We start from the raw sequence: 19,774 nt of genomic DNA on the forward strand, positions 1-19,774 counted from the left end.
TATAATCTGACCCCAAACAGGTACTCCTTGAAATATTTTTATAGACTCAAACAAACACTCAAAAGAGTTTTTAGGAGCCAAATTCCACCTGCAAAAAACCCATTTAGTGGGTAGAACGCTCACAGTTTAAGATTCTCAAAATCTGACTGGATGCTTGTCCAGTTTCAGACATATTGACATATTATGACATATTATGTCTGTTATGTCCAAGAATTTAAAAGTGGGTTCTTCTTAGATTGGCTACATAAGCACAAGTAAACAGCAGTTTGTAAGAACTGCTAACATGCATTTTAACATTCACATGTGCTAAGTCAGTTGAACACTTTGCAGCTAGGTCCCTTTGCACCAGACCACACCAAGACATTAAAAATTAACGGGACCATGCACGGTCTCTGCAGGGTCTATGAAAAGATCTTCTGGGGATGCATGAACTGTATGAACACATGAAAGTCCTCAGACTGTTTTAATCATGTGCAAATCTTCAGCGGTGGTCCAAAGAAGTTGTTGCAATGCTGTTGGTGGTTTGGATGTTATGTGTGTTGCATATTACTACTGCACCAGCAGCAATCAAAAGGATCTCAGAACGTGTGCTGAGAAAGACAAGGAGAAGAAAACGCTTGTAAACAGTTGCTTAGAAGGTTTATTATATAATAATTCTATAGCAGTCACATTGTAAAATAATACCTAATTTCTGCCACAATATGATCAGGAAAACACAAAGATTTCAGACTTTGGTTGTATGGTTCTTTCTGAATGAACTTGATGAGATATTTAAACGGAGCGCTTTGTTGCAGCATTGTCATTAAAATCCTTGCACAGGATGACAAACCGACAATTGTGTTTGCATGTCTGTAAACAATAGTGCTGCGATTCATGGCAAATTTCAGAATTGTTCTGACAATAAAGAGTATTGCATCATATCATATGATACTGTATCATACTCCTGCTGACACACTGGTGAAAATCTTGATTGCTATTGTAAGACTGAAGCTGATTTCAGAAACCTCCCATATTTATTATAAAAATCTGTGGAAGCTGGAAGGAAACATTGTAATACAGAGGGAATACCTCTGAGCACGAAAGCACCAGGGTATAAGCATTTGGCAAGCATAGAGAATGTGGCTGCCTTCATAATGAAAAGGAGATTTTTCCAAATTTGCTTCAGTTCAGCTACGTTTTAACGATCCTATTCTGGCAAAAGGAGCGTCTGATGGAAAGGCTAAATCAAAAATAGTCTTAAGGTCATACAAAAGTGCATCAGAGTGCAGAGTTTGAAACAAATCATGTTGTGTATTTTATGTCCCGCTCACTTCAACAACACATTTTATAACTAGAACATTTTTGTCAGCCATGCTAAGCGAACTTAAAGGCCAAGGAATAATGATATCACCACGCTGTAGATGTCTTCTACCTCTAATTCAAGCTTACGCTTAAATTACTCTTCACAATAAATTGGTCCCCCATTATTGTAATTAATGTAGTGGGGAATTTAAGTCACTCAGCTAGTGTTTGGAAGATATTACGATAAACGGGCTTTGAAGTGAGCACTCATGAGAAAGTAATCACCGGTGCTGCGAAGGGGGCAGATGAAAGTCAAGCGCTGGATCGCTGCTGGGTTACATAAGCTGTGACAGGTGAAAGGAAGATACGGAAAGCGGAGGAAGAGGAGCATCGCGAGGGATGGGAAGAGGCAGGGATACTCAAGTAGGAAAGACTGGAGGGGCAGAGGGAGCATTCACAGGTCACTGACATAAAGGATACAGCCACACCCTGCAAAGGTTTATCCCAAAAAAACCCAGAAATCACTTCCTTCCTGGTGCACACTAAAATGTGACCTTTGTCTGCCGCATGGAAATGTGGACAGTGATCTCACACTCTGAAGCATTCACGGGAAAAGAAAAAAAAAATATCACCTTAACTTATTTTTCCTGTGAATCAATGGGTGCTATGTCATGTGTACTGCATGCAAATGGGTTGAGTCAAAATTAAATATCCCCTCCACTGCCTGCGCACTCCTCTGAGGTTTGGCCCACTCTGACACACCGGTTTTGTGTTCCTTTTTATGTCAGTATGCACACAAGTAAATATCAGCGGGAGCATGTGTGGTGTATGCAAGCTCACTTAGCAGTGGGATCAGGTATTCTCTGGCTGATTGAGTCTCTGCTGGGAATTTACAAGGGCGACTGCTGATAAGGAGGAAAAAGGAAAAGCATGCAGTCAACCATTGGAAAAATACTACGGCAGAATGTTCTGTTTGCTGAAACATTTGACAAAAAAATAACTACCTTGTCAAGGCTATGGTGGGTAAAAACAACCTGGCTAGATTTGTATTGCATGACGTCAATCTTTCAAGCAGAGTTTCTTCTCATCCTCATCTCCAGAAAGTGCCTGAACCTGAATTCTGTCTGGGTTTTTTTTTTTTTCTTCTTTTTTTTAAACAGATGGGTCTGTCAGGGCATAGTGATTTAAAAAGTAAAAAAAAAAAAAAAAAAAAAGCAGGACTGACAGCCAGAAAGACAGAGATGGAAAGACCACTCTGCGTTCAGAGAGAGGCGGGGCTGGCAGCTTGGAATGATAGAGCGAGATAAAGTGAGATAGAGAATGGCGCGAGATGGAGATGAGGAGATAAGGAGAGATGGAGGGAGAGAAGAGAGGGATAAACAAAAGTGAGAGCGCCGGGGTTGGGAGAGAGGACGAGAGACGGGGGTTCAATATGATGAAATGAAAGCTATGGGAGAAGCAGTTCAGACCCACCAGATGGTTACTATAGCAACCACATTCCCCAGTCTCTCTCTCTCTCTATTTCTTTCTCTCTCTCAGTCTCTCCCTCTTGTTCTCCCTCGCTCTCTCTTTCTCTCTGTTGCTTTGTTGCTGCTTTAATTCTGTGGAGGTAAACTGGAGAGAATGTGTGTGTGTGTGTGAGAGAAAAAGAGAGAAAGAGAGAGAGAGACGGCATTTTACATTTTTGGTGCAGTGGCATATTAAAGCTCCACAACAAACTTCTTTACATTTCTTATAAAGACTCTTTTACGTGTTGATTACCTCATTCCTGCAAAAATACCTGGGCAAAAGCAAACCAACGACCCTTCCTCATATTCACTAGCGCTGAGGTGTTTACTGTTTCTGCATCTGCAAACAGATTCAAACGCAACGACGGCGCTCCGCAGCAGACTATCACTTTCATGTGCAGAAATTCCAATGAAAGACATTTTCAAAACTAAATTGCGCAATCATACACAGATGTATTCACACACACACGCCCACCCCCCCTGCACCCACAGACACAACCCATGAAATATCCAAACCGAGATACTCAACAAAGGGAAGAGCTTTCCAGGCCCCCCTGGCTAATCTCATGCATGGAGATCATTTTCAAAACAGAACAAAATGGTGGGCCATCTCTGCTTAGCGGAGTGGGTTTCTGCAGGGCCCCCGGGGCAGGATAGCATGTAACTGTGTACGTGTGCCTCCTGAATAAAAGATGCTGACCTAGATGGAACGGCGCCATTGGTCACTTCATTTGTTCTACATGTGTGATTGGCTCATGCTCGGACACGACGTGGCCGTCCAACGGACTTGGAGCAAGTGTGTGTGCAAAATGTGCAAAACTTTCTTTTATCTGCCAGTTATTTGGGGAGGGGTTTTTGACAGAAACACTACCTTACAAGAAGATAATTTGAAACACAGTGCTCTGGAGTCAGGGCTTGGAATATATATTGTCATCAGTGGTCAAGCCTCGCACGTGTTCTTCCTTGTCACCTTCTCAGTAGAGGAGCTAATGCACTTTTCCAGCCCCCGTCACTGGAAACAAAGCTCAATTTCTCACCTCTGGGGCTGAATCCTGAGCACATCTTCAAAGATAGAGTTATAAATGAAAACATGAGAGGCATTTTTACCATCAGCCAGCATTACACGGCTCACTGATGCAGACTGCATGCGTGCAGCATGCCGGCCCTCGACCTCGTGGGACTAAACATAGTACATATGTCTGTAGGTCTGTGAGCATGAATGAGCCCAACTCAAAGGGTATTTTGTATCAACACTGTACTGAGCCCTACTACATAATTGATATGCAATTTGACTGCCTGCCATCAATAAATTATTAAGGAATTGAAAATTGTTGCGCTGAGGCCTGACAGCCCTGAGGCTCTTTTGGCCCAACTGGGTGAGTGAACATAGCCGCCTGATTGTCAGTGACTGCTAATGTCTGAGCGAACGAGTAGTCTGCGCAATTTTATTGAAGATTTTCAGGAGAAATCAAGGGTGCTCAGCACTGTGCTACAAGCTATGTGGGAATCAAGCTGGTATTTGTGGGGTTAAGTCCCAGCTGTGAAAGAAGGAAAGATAAAATTCAATGCTCAACATTGCCAGGAAAATACTGCAAGCAAAACCGATTCTTAGAAACAGAGAGAATATGCCTGTTCTTCTGTCTCAACCACACCGGCTGGTAAGCAGTTGTTTCATCCATCCATTTTCGAGATTGCCTAGCAGGCAGGGGACTGTTTCCAGCCACCAATGGCCAGGAGCGCATACCCTGACAGGTTGCTTGATTGTCATTGAGGCAAATAGGAAAAATGCAGCCACTCATGCGTGCTGCATGCACGCTAAGATGCATAATACTGGACTCTGAGAGGAAGTCACACAGGTCTAGGCAAACTCCACACAACACAAAATGCTCTCTGACCAGATTTCAAAGTTTGTCCAGACTTAGTGCATATAACTTAGTGCATAGCTCCACAATAGTCTAACATTTCATATTTGACTGTGTACAATTAAAATCAGCAAGTTGATGCAGATATACTAAAACATATATATTTTTTGAAATAAAAAAATATTTGCATTTCTTTAGCATGCATTCATTTATTTATTTTTTTTGCAAAATTCTTGCTGTTAAAAGAATTGTATTTAAGCCACACAACAAAACTGTCAGTTTGCATATAATCCTAATTAGCCTTCTAATTGTTTTTCGAAGCAGACAAGTCATTTTAAAAGCTTTTTTTGACACCAAAAAAGGCCGTACATTAGCCACTCAGGAAGTGAGTGCCATATATGGACTAGGAGCTGTACTGTGGATTTGCAGTGTCTGATATTGTTGTATGTAGGACAGGGATTGTTTTCTTGATTTAAAAAACTACTACCAAGACCTCAAAGGATGACTTGAGCCTCCATAGTTACCTGAAAGACCCAGGTGTGTGATGACGCAGGGTGAGACTCATCATATGAATAAAATTCTTAAGCCTTGGCTTCAAGGAAAAAACAACAGGCTGATAGACAGGGCGTTGTCTTCCGTGTGTTTATCAAGCATTTTATTCTAATTATTAAGTCAATAAAAGACCATTTTATGTGTATGCTTAAAATCATAATCAGTTAAACTGGCATTCCTCCCCAGATTTACCAAATCCTTTATAAAACGATGTATGCTTCAAATACGACTGAGAGAAAAAACCCTAATATTTGCAACCTGTTTACGTCACTTTTTATACAGTAAATAAAGCAAGGAAACAATGAGGGTCAAGCCAAAACCAACTCTGTGATTAACAGATTTTAAAGGCTTGAAAGGCAATGTGGCCCCAAATCAAATTTGGTTTTTGGCCCCAAAGTCCACATCAGGCTGGATCTACACTGTCTTATGCAGTAAATTCTTATTATTGTATTTTTGAACCACTATGTTATTCGATTTACAGATCCAAACTGGGCCCAAAACTAAAATTGTAATACCAGCCATTTGGGGGCATCTAAATGAAATGGTGTGGCTTCTATATGTATGATTTAAATACATATACAAGTATGTATTTAAATCAATCAAATGGAATAACTCAAACAAGTTTATGAACAAATTTGTAGCAGTTAAAGTTTCATAAACCTTAATTGCTGTTATTACCACAGTTTGTTTCAGCTTCTCCATCCCCAGGCTTAGGGGAAATCTCATCTTCAAACTGGTTCAGACCCATAAAAGCTGAACCCGTTCAAACTCAAATGGCTTCTAATTGGTTTGGAATCTATTCCAACATCTGGTAGAAGACCTTTGTCCACCATAGTGTTTACTAGTTCTAGCTAAACAGTTCCCGATCCTCTTGTGATGCCATCAAATCATGTACATGCAAACCACAGTAAGCAGGATTTTTGCTGCTGGCTGTGGAAATTTTTGCTTCCACTTGTTTTTAATTGTCAGTGTACATTTGCTAGGGAAAAATGTTCTGTTGTTCAGAAAAAGAAGCACAAGAAAACAGCATGTAGGAAAACTAAAATATACTCATTTTACGTTTAAAGGTCTTGTTATAAATATTTCTAAAGCACAACTTACAAGCTGTAAAAAAAAAACTTGAATTTGTGGTTGATTTGATGATACTTGACCTGATGAAACAGTTGCTGCTAAAACACCCAAGTTTATAAAGTACAGAGATTCAGACATAAGCAAGTTGTTGCACCCGCATTGAAATTCCTCAGTGATGTCCATTGTGCACCAGCAGCCTCTAAGCTAAGCCTCAGGAATACAAACCAGCTGTGCGCCCCCTAACTCTTCCCATCTATACTCACTTTCTCTCAGTATGCTCTCGCTTGTTGACTGAAAACAAGTGCTGCATCACCATTTTAGATTCTGGTGTGGGTGTGCAGGGTTTTTTTTTTATATTATTTGTTTTTTCCCCTCTCCCTCTCTGATAAAGATGCATGAAGAGAGCAGTAAGAAGTGAAGAATCAGGGGTATGAATCTTAATGACTTCTACCAGAAGAAAGTGGGATGAAGAAGTCTGGAGAGAATCCGCCCTTAATCTCGCTTTCTCCCCGATCGCTTGTCTGCCTTTCACCCACGGACCCGTTCTTACAGCTTGTTCATGTTTACAGGATTTGTCTCCCTTTGATTCAGATTAATTAACTACCAATGGACAGCCATGTCTCTAAAATCTGTCTTGGTAAAAAAAGAAATAAAATAAAAAATTACTTGAGCACACAAAATAAATCCTTGGGCAGTGTAGTTTCACACATGGCGTCGTTTTTGTGCAATAGTATCGATAGTTGTTCTGGTCATGGAAGAGATAAATGGTATAAGAGGTATCAGTGTTTCAGTAATCTGTTCACATATCTTTATAAACTGGATCGACAATCCCTTACTAAAGCCAAGATACCCATACTAACTGCAGAGGAGCTGCAGAGATTGACAGTGATACATAAAATGTTTCTGGCTTACATTCAAAATGCTATGTGGGACACAAAGCTAACACTGCACACCATCTAAGTACACCACATCCACATGATGAGACAATAAAATTGTGGAACTACGTTTCTTCAGCAGAAACAAGAAAACTTGTCTAATATGATGACATAATATAGCTAAAAACTGGACAAACCTATGAGAAACCCTTTAGGGGCAACAAAAGATTTCAAACTGAAGCAGACCTTTGTCCTTCCACAGCATGATGAACTTACATCCAGAGCTACACCAGAGGAGTTTAGATCACAGCATATTAAGATGCTAACGTGGCCCTGTCAAAGTCAGAACCTAAATTTTAATGAGGATTTATGTCAAGACTTCAATGTTTAAAGTGGTTACCCATCCAGTGTGGCTGAGTTTGAGTTTGTTTGCAAAGGATAATGGGAAAATGTTTCAGTCTGTTGATGTGTGAAAGACTTGCAGCTCAATTTCAATTCAGCTCAAAAAGATTTCACTAATTCCAAATTGAAATGAAATAATTATGGCTAAAGGGGTCCTACTACATGCTGACTTGGGGGCTGGAGGATCAACTTTTCAGATTTTTATTTGTAAAAAAAACAACAAAAAAACTCAAATCTCAGTCAAAAAGACTGCGGTTTATAGTTGTAATGTGAAAATCATCTAACTGTTCGAGAGTTGTGAATATTTTGCGAGGCATTGTATGTGTTATAGTTCATCCATGTTGATGTGTGTATATTTTCAGAAATATTATAAGTGCTTTCTTATGCAGTAAACCTTTCACAAATATGAACCAAGATATTCACTGTACTCTAATCACGTTTATCTCATTAAACTACAAAAAAAATCAAAACCACTGGCATCAACGGCCATAGGAAGAGCTACTAAATAAACCGCTCTGCCATTTTTACTGAAACATTTGTGGCTCAGAGTGGCAGCAATACATCTATATAAGCTGTCTGGTAAATGGGAATAACAAGATGCCCCATAATGTTGTGCCATCCAGATCTTGAAGGAGGTTCTCCGAATGAATTAGTGCCGTAATAACCTATCAGGATGTATTTGTTGGATGCCTTCCCTCAGCAACAGTACAGAACCCACAGATATATTCAATTTATTTCCAAAAACTTGAAGGGCCGTTAATATTGGATTTATATGCCCAGTCTATTTAAATGCAAATGTTGCGAACACTTGCTGAATTTGTAAAACTTCTCCGGCAAGCTGCAAAAGATGAGGCCTGACCGGGCCCATGGCAAACTGCATGTTTGCCCATTCATAAATCCTAGTCAGTGTATAAACGACTGTATGAATGACCAAGGACAGTTTTTATCTTTAAAGCCCTTTGTTGATATTCACTATGTGTCATTATTGAAAAACAACAAAAAGAACGGCACAATGTCATCTTTTAATTTCAAGACGTAATGCTGAAAAAAATCTCGACTGAATATGAGGAGATTATAAAAGCATCTATTGATTGTAAATATACGTATATAAAAATGGAAAAGAGTTAAGGTGACCCTTTACTATGCATTTCTGTGCTGTTTATTCTTTCAAATTGTTCACACAGTGTCTGCTTTGATACCCTCTCTGTCACATTCAGTGCTTGAAATAAGTCCTTATCTGGCAAATAAAGTCCTTCTCTCCTTGTCTTCCCAATTCTCCGGAGACCTCAAACCTTCCTTTTACTCTTTCAGTTGCTATGGATACCTCTGGCAAGGATGCTGATTGGAGGCAGTAGTAAACTCTTCTCTTTGAAATCTTTGTCAAATTTGTCTGCTAACAGATGTCTCAACAACCACCAGTGTACAGCACATATAGTGGAAGGAGGGGTGATATAAGCACAAAGACGAATGTAATTCCCTTCCACACAACCCAAACCCACTGTCATCCTCCATCTATCTGTCTCAGCAGAGTGGATGAAATGTTTGAAATCAATTCTGCATTCACTTAAAGGGCAGCAAGCCACTGCAGCCATGCTCCTGAGGTGACCGGGACTGATCCTACAGGCCTGTGGTTAGTACCTCAACTTACACTGAAACACCAAACTATTATTATGCATCTGAACCTGATTATGTAACGAACAGAATGTCTATGCGAACAAAGTTCGTTTTCTTCTTGTCAGATGGAATAATTGTCTTGGGCTTTGCAAGTGAATACAATTACATAGAAAGCTGTAAAAACGTATATACCGTAAGTCTTGCTTTTAATTACAATTTCTGATAAAATCATTTTAAAACAATTATGTCAATTTATTGTGCAATTGTTGATTTTACAGTAACCCCTCATACTAACAGTGGAGAGGAAACACTCCACTTCAACATGAAGAAATCTCCAGCAGAACTTGACTCAGTGTAAGAGGCTTTCTGGCACGACCGACTGGGGGATTTAGAAAGACAGAGCTGATGCATAAAAAAGGATACAAAAGAACTAATGTAGGATTACTCATGTGCTAGGGAAATGTAAAAAGTTAATAACAACAGAGGAGGAGCATTTAGTTAATGGCAGGATTATTTCTGCAAATGTAATTTCTTACAAAACAAGAATACATAAGAAATGCCCAACAGAGCTAAAAAAAAAAAAAACAGACTTAAATTCATGTTTTATGTATCCGATTGTGCTTGATGTATTATTAAAGCTAACTATAAATTCTATTTTGTAGTTGTGTATCACGGAAAAATGTTTTACCTACCAATTATGCTCTGTTTAGCTAATATGTGACACTAAACCTGCAGGTATTTTTTTTTTTTTTTTTTTTTGGAGAATTATGATTAGATCAATTTAGCTTGTTCCAATCCCTTATAATTTTGTATGACCAAGGGATCTGAATTTCTTCTGTGCTACTGTGTTTTTACAGGATGGTTTGACACACAGCAGATCAGATTGCATACTATGTAAGGACTTTGACTCCCTCTGCAGGCTGAGCGACTGAATAGTGCATTACACATTCACATTTTAATCATCTGGTTTTTACAAAATATTAAAAAGAAAATAACACTTTTTAACAACTTAGTTTCTCTGATTTTTTTTTTCTGTCAGGGCAAAAGTTAAATGTTTGTTCCAAAACTAAATATCTGGGTTACTACATGACAGACCAGCTCTGTGATGATGATGACATTTATCGGCAGTGTCACATGTTGTACGCCCAGGAAAACATTCTGGGGAAGAAATTTCATATGTGCACTGATGAGGTAAAAATAAGCCTGTTTAAAGCTCACTGTACATCCTTGTATACAGCTCCGTTGTGGTGTAAATTTTAAAAAGCTAGCATGCAGAAGCTTAAGGTTGCCTATAATGACTGAGAATTCTGCTTAAGAAACCCAGGTTCAGCAGTGCAAGTGAGATGTTTTGTAACGCACATGTCAGAACATTCCAGGTACTTGTGAGAAATCTGATATACAAGTTTCTGTGTCGTTTGGGCAGCTCATTGAACAGTCTTATTGTAATGTTTTCATATCCCTCTCTGTTTTCTCCAGTCGGCTCTGTGGAAACAATGGTATGCAAGTCTTTTATAAGATTTTATTTTATTTTATCTTGTTTTTTATATGTCGTGTTGTTGTGTATCATCTCTTTGTAGACCACGAGTCTGTTGAATAAAGCAATCAATAATAATAATAATAGTACACTATTATTGTTATCATTGTCATATTCGGTTTTGCATATTATTTATAAAAAGGATTGCATTTCTAAATGCAGTTTTCAATTATAAAGTCTTAGTTCAATTTTATTTCTTTTCAAAATTATCGTGGTAGGAACTATTGTTGCTAATGCCTTTAAGTCAGCCGGAAACATTAAGTCGTTACACCCCCGTCCAGAATCGGGATTGGCACGCCATTGTAACAAGTAGTTACTTTTACATCAGCGAGTGGTCATTCAGAGCCAGACTTCAAACTCATCTATCCAGATTGTAACAGTGGTATATCAACCTGTCCCATAATGGCTTCAGAGTCTTGGGCGCAGGCCGTGGATGAGCAGGAAGCCGCGGCAGAATCGGTAAAAGCCTAAACTTACGCAACGTGAGCTAACCTGTTGTTAGCCTGTTTAAAATGATGCTTTTGCCTTTTGTGGGAACTGTCTGTGTGAAAAATAGGTGTCAGTGGTTGGTTCATAACATACATAATTTTCCAGTGATAGTGCTGACAAAGAGTTAGCCAATTTCCGCGGCAGATTTTCCTTTTGAAGTTTTGTGACTCATAAAACTAAACTACCGGCTAAGTTAGCCCCATGGTAGCTTTAGCACGTAGCGGGCTAGCATGGAAATGATCCAAGCACACTGTTGTTAATTACTACTTACTACAACTCTCTGATTGAAAACTTGTATCATGTTCTTCTCCACAGATTAATAGTCTTCAGATAAAAGAGAAACCAGAAGAAAATGGTAAGTGTAGCTATATTACGAATAAAATAAAAATATAAATTACAGGGAAAGCGTTATTGTATTCCATAATTTTGTTGGTAATATAATTCATATATTATATAATTTTTGTACAGTTTTCCAGTGTTTGTGTAATGGTAAAATACAAAGTCGGTAGTCAAATGGGAAATGTCTCCTGTTTTTGACTTGTATAATAATGTAAAACAAGAAATTATCTAAAGAACTATTACTTTGCCTGATTAATATATTGATAGTGTAATCTAAGTCAGGGATGTCAGGCTCCTATTGTTGAGGGCTGATTCTGAATTTGTTTTTCAGCATCCAAACATGTGGTTTACATGGTTTAAAGCAGAGAAGCATCTAAAAGTTGCATCTTTGAGGACTGCAGCAGATGCCTACTTTATTGTGGTTTATTGTGGTTTTGTAGTTTTTCTGATTAATTTAGAAATTAGCGTTATTTACATAATTAAATGTATTAAATGTGCAAAGAAAGTTTTCAAGGTTGGCTGCACAAAGTCTTCATTTTCACACAGATACACACAGGCAGAGAGTTAATCAGTCAATGTTTCTGGGAGCATTTATACAGTAAAAAAAATGTTAATGTATGTCTTCAAAGTTTAAGCAATCATAAAAACTTTAGTTTTCTTCTTCTTTACTGCCTGTGAGTGCTGTGTTATTTCTTCAGCTACTCTTCATCCATCATGCTCATCTTGTTCAATTTTCAATCTAAATCTTAGAGAAAATCTTAATGCCTTGCTTGTTGTTGCCTTAATTGAGTGCTTCCATATTTATGCCTGTCAAAATAACAATTTTTTCTGGACTATTGTCCTGGAAATCACTGCCATAAACAATAATATTGTTGTTTTAACACCATTTTCTACTAATATATTGACAATGGCATAATAATACAAGTTCTCCCTCTCAAAGTATAATAGCTATTTTTTAATTTATCATGTGATTAATTGATTTGACAGGCTTATTATCTATGTCTTAATCTGGCTTTTTTTTTTTAAACATTAGCTCAGACGAACATGAACAGAACACCACTGACATACACGCACACACACACACACACACACACATGCTACAGGGTTTTTATGCACGCACTGCCGTTTGGAGGAAAACAACTGGAACTTTTGTTTAAAAAAATCAGAAAACAAACAAACCAAAAAAAATAAGACATTCATTAAAAATGGGCAACTGTAAATATTAATATGGATGGATTCTTTAATTATATTGATTCCCTGTTAATGTACTGTTTTGTATGTCTTCAATTGGTGCTCAGATGTACACAACTCTATCCATTTAATCATTTTATAACATGTCGTATTCATTTTGTAGCACAACTTTTAAAAGCAAAAATCAACTTGTAAATATTACTTTTTAGGTACCGTTTCAAATGCCACAGACTCCAGCAGTGGGGCTGCAAAATCAGAAGCTGAACGTGAAGCCAAACCTGCAGATGACGACGACAAGGGTGAGGAGCTTGAAATGTGGCTGTGTCTAAAATATGAGCGTAGGCTTTGATTACACCCATTCAAGTTGCTCAGTCTGTTGTGCTTTAAGGTTGCGTTGCCTTGTATGTCTTTCAGAGGACAAAGCAGCACAATCGCTGTTGAACAAGCTGATACGGAATAATCTCGTAAATACGACAAATCAAGTGGAAGTTCTCCAGAAGGATCCAAACTCCCCACTATACTCTGTGAAGTCCTTTGAAGAGCTACGCCTGTAAGTGTCTCCTCTGCGTTCTTACATTCAAAATGAATAATAAATCTGTTTTTTTGTCCTTTCTATGTCTTTCCTCCATTGATTCATTCCTTCTGTCCATTCTGTCTTCATCACTCTCAAATGTCCTTCCTTCATTGTGGGCGTTTCTGTCATACGTTGATCAAAGCAGTTTCATACAGTACTAAAAAAAAGTCACTAAAACAGTTTGCTTTGGGTTTTTTTTCCATTTCTTCACAGCAAACCACAGCTTCTTCAGGGTGTATATGCCATGGGGTTCAATCGACCATCTAAAATCCAAGAGACCGCCTTACCCATGATGCTGGCAGAGCCGTGAGTTCTACTTGATGTTTTCTATACCTCGTAAAAACCTCTGGTTGGTGCTTTGGGCTGTTATTTTTTTTAAAGAGAAGTTGAAAGAGGGCTGCTTTCTTTTTCTGAAATATGTCTTGCTACTTGGAATCAAATTTAGTCTTTTCCTGAAGTCCACAGAACCTGATTGCCCAGTCTCAGTCAGGGACAGGAAAAACGGCCGCCTTTGTCCTGGCAATGCTCAGCCACGTCGACCCCAACAACAAATATCCCCAGGTTAGAACAACATCTGCATGTTTATGTAAAAGTGTAACTCTCTTCTCAACACTTGAGCTGCAACATTTCTTTGGGTCTTCTCCATTAGTGCTTGTGTGTGTCACCAACATACGAACTGGCACTTCAGACCGGCAAAGTTATCGAACAGATGGGCAAATATTATCCTGAAGTCAAACTAGTCTACGCCATTAGAGGGAACAAGTGTGAGTCTCTCTACAGCACTTTGCTGCCAAAAAGAAAGCAAGCCATTTCTTTTGTTTTGCCTTAATCATGAACAGTGTCGTCTTGGGTCTTTTCCAGTGGAACGAGGCAGTAAACTGCAGGAACAGATAGTTATTGGGACACCTGGTACAATGCTGGACTGGTGCAATAAATTCCGGTTTATAGATCCCAAGAAGATCAGAGTGTTTGTGTTGGACGAAGCCGACGTCATGATCGCCACGCAGGGACACCAGGACCAGAGTATCCGAATCCAGAGGTAAGCTGAAACACACGTGTAACTAAATATTTGATCAAATTTAATTTCAAATTAGCCATATGTTAAATAATAATAATAATCTTGGATGTTAATTGAATTGTCAATTTTTTAATTTTAGTTAAATGTTAGGAGCCATATCAATATAGAAATAATTACGGGAAAAATCCAATAATGCAATCATATTGACCTCTATAGATTTGACATCAAAATGAGTCTGAAATTCAGAAATCCATTTTAAGAAGCTAACAATATAATGTAGAAATTTGAGTCTGTGAATTTGGAAATTTTATAATGAACTGTGATTATTTTACTACTTTGCAGTGTTGAATATGACCAATCTGTTATGAATTAACACAACCTACTTAGTTAAAAGGTCTACAACAAAAAAGTTAGAATTTGAAAACGGATTCATAGTAAGTTTTACTTTCAGAGTTTTGGCCCAGTCATTTAGTCATGTGCTGTAGTGCAGGACTCAGCGATCCTAACAGCCATTAATCATCTAAGATGGAACAACCTATTTGGCCCCTCAAAAAAGATGAATAAGTGCAATAAAACATGTTTTATGGTGAAATTAAACCCATTTTTTTCAGTTTGGATCTTTTAGAAAGAAAATAATCAGTGCTTTACAACAAAGGAGTGTATACATTTTCTTTTATAGAACATTTAAGGAAAATGAAGGGAAAACATGAAGTCATCTATGTTTATAGAGAAAATGACACGTGTATGTTATAAAAAAAATATTATGGCACTGTTAGGGTATTTTTTGTTGTAGACTTTCTTTGTGCACATAATGTGTACATTGAACTTACCTTTTGGATTTGTAAACACTCGGTCTTATGTAATGTTTGGCCAAAGTTAATGAAGATGCTCATCTCTTCAGAACTGCAGGCTGTGGACCTCTTCTCAAGTGACACACCTAACGGGTTTTCCTCGGACGCAGTCTAAACCTTTACCAGAAAAACGCTTTCATTTCTGACTCATGCACATGTAATAATCATTTGAGAAAGATTATTATGTGAGCGTTCACAACTAGAGATATAAACGTGTGTCTCAAAAGTTGAAAATGCAAAAGCAATAGATTTATTGTTTGAAAAGCTTCCTGTTAGCACAGTCGATGGTTTACAACTCTGTCCATGACCTCCGTCTGTAGGATGCTGCCGAAGAACTGCCAGATGTTGCTGTTCTCAGCTACGTTTGAAGAGAGCGTTTGGAACTTCGCGCAGCGCATCGTGCCCGAACCCAACATCATCAAGCTGAAGAGAGAGGAAGAGACTCTGGACACCATCAAGCAGTACTTTGTGCTCTGCAACAGCAGAGAGGAGAAGTTCCAAGCTCTCTGTAACATCTACGGAGCCATTACAATTGCTCAGGCCATGATCTTCTGCCATGTGAGCTCATTTTCTCACATTCCATGCATTAAAAACATTGTGCATATTTTTTTGTCCACTAAATTATTAAATCTTCCAGTTTAACAGAGTTTATTGGTTATAATTATGCTCTGAAAAAATTAGATGGTCATTTTTCCCACAATTCGCAGCACCTGAAGCTTGTTGTGTTATTCTCTTTGCCAAGTGGCTACAGCAACTTTATGGTTGTTTTTTTTTTGTTTTTTTTTCCTCTGTGCAATCCAGACGAGGAAAACTGCAGGTTGGCTTGCAGGGGAGCTGTCCAGAGAAGGCCACCAGGTGGCGCTGCTCAGTGGAGAAATGCAAGTAGAGCAGAGAGCTGCCGTCATAGACCGCTTCCGAGATGGAAAGGAGAAAGTCCTGGTAACCACAAATGTCTGTGCTCGAGGTAAGGATGATGAAGTGGAAAATAAAGGGAATATGAAGTACAGGCTTGGTCAAAATTTGCAACTCATGTTATTCAAAAGATTAGACTGCTGCAGAATTTTGTCTTAAATTATAATAACCAGCGGGAACGTTTTGCAACAATCCTGGCTGTTTTTGAAAAGAGCCATACTGCCTAATGGAGCTTGAAGATGCCTCAGACTTACTGTTATAAATCTGCAACTTAAAGTCTGATTATGCATCATAGTCAGATTTGATTTTCTTTTTTTTTATGCAGGCATTGATGTGGAGCAGGTTTCTGTGGTGATCAATTTCGACTTGCCAGTCGACAAAGATGGTAACCCTGACAACGAGACATACCTGCACAGGATTGGGCGTACCGGCCGATTTGGGAAGAGGGGACTGGCCATCAACATGGTGGACAGTAAGATGAGCATGAACATCCTCAACAGGATCCAGGAGCATTTCAGTAAGTTCAAGCAGCTTCACTCTCCTTCCTACACACACACACACACACACACACACACACACACACCTCGGATCGGGTGTCTGAACTGCTGTAATCTCTGCTTTCTTCCTCCTACAGATAAGAAAATTGAAAGACTAGATACAGATGATCTGGATGAAATTGAGAAAATTGCCAACTAAGCGGAGAAAGTGTCCCCACCCCCTCCTTACTCTCCAAGGACTCTACGCTTCTATGATGTTTTAAGCTTTTATTTTTTATTTTAGCTGTCAGAGAAAAGAGCAGAACCACACCAACAGATCATATGTTTACATGTGGACATGACTCCTTTCAGACAAGTGTTTTTTTTTTTTTTTTTTTGTAAATCTCTGGAACATACCCCATTTCACTCTTTGTACACTTTTTTTCTAAAAAAAAAAATAATAAAGTCTGTAACTTCAGTGCTGTGTATGGATCTTAATGCTCTAAACATTATCAAGTTATTTATTTGGAAACTTGTGAAATTTAGGAACGTTTTAGCAATTTATAGGAATATTCACAAGTTCAAAATTTAAAAAACAAAAAAAGAAGCATTTAAAGGTGCCACAAATGTTTTAATGTAAAAGAAAACGTAGCAGATGGTCGGTACAAAGGGTGAAGTTGGGTATGCTGCTCCAAGTGGTAGTTTGTTCAAATCATTTTGTTTATGAGATGGTGAGGGTTAGGATCTAAGGGTCTATGCAAACTTATCAACCTGATAGATATTATCAAATGCTATCAATATGTATTCTCATAACACAAATTAATCCTGAAATAACCTCTAGCATCAGGGTGTGTAGTCGGATGCCAAATTCGGCTGCGTAGAATGATACTAACTCATAGGCATAAAGGTGCATCTTTGCTTAGCCACTAGTCGTTCGCCAGCCATCAACACACACCATCTGTGTCACTTTTGAAAGCCAGAATGGCCACTATCTGAACAGTCCAGGCAGCCATTTGTCATAAGTCATCTTCTGTTTCTTCATTGGACTCATAAAATCTCATTTTAAGTCCAAAACATGACCTGCAGGGTTCAGTGTGAGTCGTTTTTCTTTCATGTCGTCGCTATCCCATCCAACTAGTTCTAATCAGGGTCTCCAGTTCAGACCTCGGCGCAGTTCCCATTCTTCACCCAGACTGTGCCGTCAAAAGGATTGTGAGTTACAAAATAAATACGCAATGCCTTCCTCAAGTGCATTATATATACGCATAGGATTTTGATATCGCTATTTTAAGACATTGGGCTTAATATTCTGGCTAACACTTGAAATTTTGATATACATACTGAATAATAGGGAGCCTTTAATTATGGGTGTGTGAACTACATTATCTTTTTGAAACCAAATGCTGAATTGAACTTGAGGACCTATGCTAATAATCAGACTCACTGTGTTGCTTCAATATGGTTGCGTGCATAGAAAACATGTACTTGTGTACATATTTAAGAAAATGTATAAGGACAAACATGGGTGAAGTATTTAGGTTTGTCACTTCTAAGAAGTGCAATAAAACATTCCCGACGAGGTTTAATTTTAATAGAATACAGTGAGTCTACAGGACCTTGCAAAAATATTCATGCCCCTGTCAACGTTTTCATTAAAACTGCAAACTTTAATGTCATTTATTTGAGTAGTATGTGATGGGCTATAGCTGTGAACAGGAAGGAACGAGGTGTGCCTTTCTAATTTCTAGTATTTGTTCATCCCCCTGATTCAACACTTTGTAGAAACCCTCTCACTGCAGACACCAGTCTTTTATGGCTAATGTTTGAAAACTTAATTTATATTTTTTCCCCAGCTTAGTCAGATTTGGTGGAAAGTCTGTGACCATCAGTTTTCAAGCTTTGGCTCACATTTTTCAGCCTCTCATACATTTTCTTGCATTTAATTCCTTCCTTCTATTTATTATGACCAGCTTTCCTGGCCTCGCTGAAGAACAGTGTTCAGGATGTTGTGCAGACATCTGACCAGAGCTCCTTCGTGGATTGTGGTGAACGTGAAACGGGACTTTTTTAGGATTTCCTTTTGCCACTCTTCCATGTTTTTGAGAGTGACTTAGACACACTCACTATTTAATAGTCAAGCAATGTCTGCAGTCAACACAGGGGGTTGAATACATATGCACACTACACTTTGCAGTTTCTTTCTTTGAAACCTTTGAAAGGTTTTCGAAAACCAGGCACCATGAACCCTTGTCTTTCCACCTTTCAAATTTACACTAGTTTATGTCTATCGCCCAAAGAAATGCATTGGTGTTTGTTGTCGCAATGAGACATGGGATATGAATCACTTTGCAAGGCACTGTAAATCAGTGTACCTTTGTATCAGTTTGGGGAATGTTGGAAACAAATCACACACACAAAAAAGTGTAATGTTAACACTGGAGCCTCAGAGCCAGTTGCCAGTCAGTGTGAATCTGCAACAAGCCTCAATCAGCAGCACAGAGAAGGTAACTGGTGGTAGTCTGGTTTTAATGGACTGTTAATGGACCTCAAAACTAGCTGAACAAATGCAGACAAATTAGGAGAAGCTAGGAAACAATGAGCATGAGAATACTCAACACTTTGTAGGTAAAAAAAAAGAAAGAAAGAAAAAGTGATGAATGCAGTTTTATTAGGACAACCGGATGTATACATCGAGTGTGTTTGTGTGCACTTTGTTAACCTGTAGTGTAATGGCTCTGTGTGAGAGCCATGGACACAGCAGCTTTTGCTAAAGAACACCACGCCAGCCCCCACCTAACCTCCCCACTTGTAGTACACTATGTTTTGATAATGTTATGAACCCAGTTCATAAATGTGTACATTAGCTAAACAGGCATCCAGCAAGTTGTGTCCGTAGTAGCCAGTGATAGGTTCAAGGTGTGTGGTGTTGTATAAGCGGAGCTGTGTTCATGGACACAGTTATGTATTCTTATATGTTGAATTAAATGAACATATAGAGGTTCACCTTGTTCTCCATTGCTTATTTATGCCAGATTGGAAACTCTGGTTCTCATCATTTAGAAGTGGTACCTTAAGTGCCACAACATTCAGAGACATTTTAAAAACAGGAATATAATAGATGTTGAACTTTAAAAAAAAAACATGGTCAAAGAACGTTGTTATATAATTGATGAGTTCAGCTAATCTTGAGAAACAAATTTTTCCTTAAAAATTAAATCAGACTAA

General features: G+C 38.5%; 1 protein-coding gene across 1 annotated transcript; it reads left to right on the forward strand.

The window, feature by feature from the left end:
- Window positions 1–10,953: 10,953 nt before the first annotated feature.
- Window positions 10,954–19,552, forward strand: LOC114135694 (ATP-dependent RNA helicase DDX19B). Its single transcript, XM_028003198.1, has 12 exons — window positions 10,954–11,158; window positions 11,504–11,543; window positions 12,928–13,017; window positions 13,133–13,268; window positions 13,506–13,598; window positions 13,751–13,853; window positions 13,942–14,056; window positions 14,154–14,331; window positions 15,482–15,719; window positions 15,963–16,125; window positions 16,399–16,590; window positions 16,708–19,552. Exons 1-12 carry the CDS (start codon window positions 11,102–11,104, stop codon window positions 16,767–16,769), a joined length of 1,467 nt encoding a protein of 488 aa, XP_027858999.1. The 5' UTR covers window positions 10,954–11,101; the 3' UTR covers window positions 16,770–19,552.
- Window positions 19,553–19,774: the final 222 nt, after the last annotated feature.

Source organism: Xiphophorus couchianus, chromosome 20 (genome assembly GCF_001444195.1).
Source record: "Xiphophorus couchianus chromosome 20, X_couchianus-1.0, whole genome shotgun sequence".
NCBI classification, from domain to species: domain Eukaryota; kingdom Metazoa; phylum Chordata; class Actinopteri; order Cyprinodontiformes; family Poeciliidae; genus Xiphophorus; species Xiphophorus couchianus.